Genomic DNA, 3,613 nt, shown 5'->3' on the forward strand with positions numbered 1-3,613 from the left:
ATCTCATAGGGGTATGGTTAGTCGAATAGCTAAAGCCAATTTTCCTAGCTATAACAGGAATCGAAGTTATGCCCCTTTTCATTGCTTTCTCAATGCTTCTCCTTCAACCATCCGCAAGGGATTCTAGGTCTAGCACTGAGAATGGCAAACCAATGACTAGTGAAGATGCTGGAGAACTGTGCGAGGATGAAGGTATCCATTAATACAACTTTGATTGAACACATGAAAATGAACGTACTTGAGATTATGAACTTTTTAGGATGCATAGTGGGAAGAAATGAAATGGACGAGCCAGCTGAGACTAGGGTTTTCCCTAGAAGTATTAGAAGCCAAATGGTGTAAACCGGGGTGTGCAATAGGGTATTCTATTACTGGTTTGGAGTGGAGGCACCGAAGGTGGCTTTTGAAAAACCATGTCGGCGCAGTGGAACAAGGAAGAGAATGCATTGTTTGCTGCGAATATCTAAATATTAATGAAAAACAGCAAATTTCAACCCTTCTCGTCTTGTGAAAGTTGTCAGAATTTTTTGTACCCAATATTTTTAGCAGTTTTTATTTTTATTTTCCAACAAAACAGCAGATTTATTAAGCCCCTATTCAATACCACTGTAAAATTTGATTGAAATCGAAATCAAAATCAAAATCAACAATTAATTTTAACAATACGTTTTATAAAATCCGCAATTTTTCAACCACACATTCCATCAACTTTTTATTAAAATCTGCTAAAAATCTGATACAGTCTCTTCACTAAACTGGGCTGACTCATAACATCTGAAAAAATATGTACAAGGAAATGACAAGCCTGCACAATTGCTTGTTTAGCTATGGACAGCTTCACCAACTTCACAACATAAATACTGAATACTCAGGAAGAATGCCATTTGTTGTACAATTCTTACCACCCAGATGACGAACTTTAACATTAGATACAATCAATTTCCAGTTCATCAATGGCTAAAAACTGATCCACTGCAAATTTTAGACCATCCAATAAAGCAACACATTCTCCCGAATGCATACCATATATCATTCCTACACATGGCATCAACATTCAACTTTTAACTCAATTTATGTTCAGTAGATTGAATAGTTTATTAAACAGTAGCCCCCACAAGACACATTCATCAGTCTCACATGGTAGCATTCTCAACTGATAGAAATTGTAAAAATTTAAGAAGAGTCAAATATATATAAAGTGTTGTGCCAAAAACTAAATTATATCAAAGAAATCCAATTTATAAAAACTTGATAGAAAAATTGTTTTATCGGAGAGAAAAATCCAGATAATCAAGAAAAAGAAAATTCTTAGTCCGAAGTAATGAAGAAATGCAAAAAGTGTTGATATTCCCCGTCCAGATATATTCATCCTTCAATAGCAGCGGACAGAAATGCTCTTCCGGGTTGCCTATTAGCCAAAGGTCCATGACATCCAAGAAGCTGTATAATGTAAATAGTTCATTAGTATATTTAGGAGGGCAATGACTCCTCTAACAAGGAAATAATAACAAAGTTGAGAATCTACTATGAATTCTAGCTAAGGCTAATCAAAGGAACCAAATGATAAGGTGGAACAGAAGTTGATGTTTTAGTAAAAGTCAAACCTTTGCATTCACACCATCAGAAATGATCCTGTTCTCAGATTTCCATTTAATATAATCTGGGCGACTGTACTTTGTAAATCCCCTGAAAATCAAGATAATTTAAATAAGCAACAATGTATTAGAACTCTCAATGGTTAAGTTATTAAGCAAAGAGAAAAAGGGAACTAGAGTAATACAAAGGAATAATTTTTCTGTCTATCAAACACAAAATGTACCTGATAAAAATGATTGAAAAGTGAACATAACTGCATCTTATCAATATAGATTTTTCTTTACATCAATTGACGAAAAAATTATCATCTACATTTACCAAACGACCAAACTATACAAAGAGGAGTAATATCTCTGATGAGAATAACAAATGGCTTGGTGAATTTTATATTAGAAATGGATTAGATATTACACTATTTAAATAAGATAGTGGAGATTTCTTGGACTGCACAGACAATTTCTATGGCCACAGACTATGTTGGGGAGGCAGTTTTCATGTCCCATTTCAAGACCACGAATTACATCATTTTTGACCATATGTAAGTACAGATATCAAGTTCCTAGGATGTTTCCACTATGGTAATTGGACAAATTATAGGTGTTGTTCGAGATTGAGAAGAAGAATATAGAATTAATCTCGTACCATTTCCTGCTGACAATGATCTTTTGACGACCTGGAAACTTGAATTTTGCACGGCGCAGGGCCTCCTGGGCATGATTGCTGTTGGAATCCTTGCAGCGCACAGACAGAAGGACCTGTCCAATGGCCACACGTGCACAAACTCCCTGAGGCTTACCGAAAGCACCCCTCATACCAGTTTGGAGCCTATCAGCCCCCGCACACGACAACATTTTGTTGATACGCAATACATGGAATGGATGCACTCTGACTCTCAAGTGGAAGGCATCCTTTCCTGCAAACTTGGTCATGTACTTGTTGCAGGCAATGCGTGCAGCTTCTAGTGCCTCACTGGACACATTCTCCTTTTCCCAACTTACCAAATGCACACAGAAGGGGAATTCATCGACGCCCTTTTTCTTCATTCCAACATCATAGATCCTGATCTTCGGATCAGGCACACCCCGGCAGAACCTTGACTTCGGATAGGGCTTGTTCTTGATCTGGCGATAACACCTTGCTGGTCCTGCGAGTAATAAATAAATATCAACATTATATTAGCAAACCATTTTAAATACATATGCCTTTCAGAAAAAGTGCCACTTGAAATATTACGTACAACTATTTTAGAGTACAACAAACAATAAACTAAACTGTGTTCCCTGTTATAAATAGAGAATATGAAGAAGCCTTAAAATCACAACATATAAATTTCTTTAATTTCGCAAGAAATGTCACAAAAAGAGTCCCTGTGAATGGCAAACCTTAACAGCAAGCTAAGAATTCAAGAAGCATTTTTGGACTACAGAAGACAGGGAAAAGAATCCAGCTTTTGTAATTCAAAAAAATACTCTTCACAACTACAAGTCTACAAATACTTTCATATTTATTTTTCACCGTACTTTCTTTGCAAGTTCAGATCTTGTCCCGGGCCAAGCAAATGAAATTTCATTTAATTGAAAATATATATATTAATCTAGATACTTCTTAACTATACGTGAAGTCCCAGCATTCATTGTAAAAAAAAAAAAAAAAACAGAAATTATCGTTTTTTAGTTCAACCTTTGCAAGGTTTCAACTTTCAAGACTATCGTAACCCATTGCAGCAAATCGAAGTCTTTAAAAATCTTTTAAATATTAATATTCAGATCCATAAAAAAAATTATAAAAATGAATAATCAAAACTCCTAGATAAGCAGAGACAAAAAAATAATAAAATCAATTTAGTTTCAGTTTCCAATATATATTGACGACATGTCTTTAAATCAAATTTCCAAGATTGAATCATAACACACCAAAGCAACATAATATAATTAGTCAAAATCTTCTAAAATACTATCGGAAAATCATTAATCCCAAGTAAGCTGAGCGATATTTTTTTTTTTTTTTTTTTTTTTAA

General features: G+C 34.8%; 1 protein-coding gene across 1 annotated transcript in view; it reads right to left on the bottom strand.

Moving 5' to 3' along the window:
- Positions 1-1,188: 1,188 nt before the first annotated feature.
- The window catches only part of LOC111368772 (60S ribosomal protein L10), a 2,617-nt gene continuing 192 nt past the window's right edge, over positions 1,189-3,613 (bottom strand). Inside the window, exons 2-4 of the mRNA XM_022990213.1 lie at positions 2,239-2,740; positions 1,605-1,686; positions 1,189-1,440 (exon numbers count right to left, since the gene is read on the bottom strand). Coding sequence (XP_022845981.1) covers positions 1,366-1,440; positions 1,605-1,686; positions 2,239-2,740 — 659 coding nt within the window. The 3' untranslated portion in view covers positions 1,189-1,365. The remainder of the gene's footprint in view (positions 1,441-1,604; positions 1,687-2,238; positions 2,741-3,613) is intronic.

The sequence above is a fragment of the Olea europaea genome, chromosome 2 (assembly GCF_002742605.1).
Source record: "Olea europaea var. sylvestris chromosome 2, O_europaea_v1, whole genome shotgun sequence".
Taxonomy (NCBI): Eukaryota; Viridiplantae; Streptophyta; class Magnoliopsida; order Lamiales; family Oleaceae; genus Olea; species Olea europaea.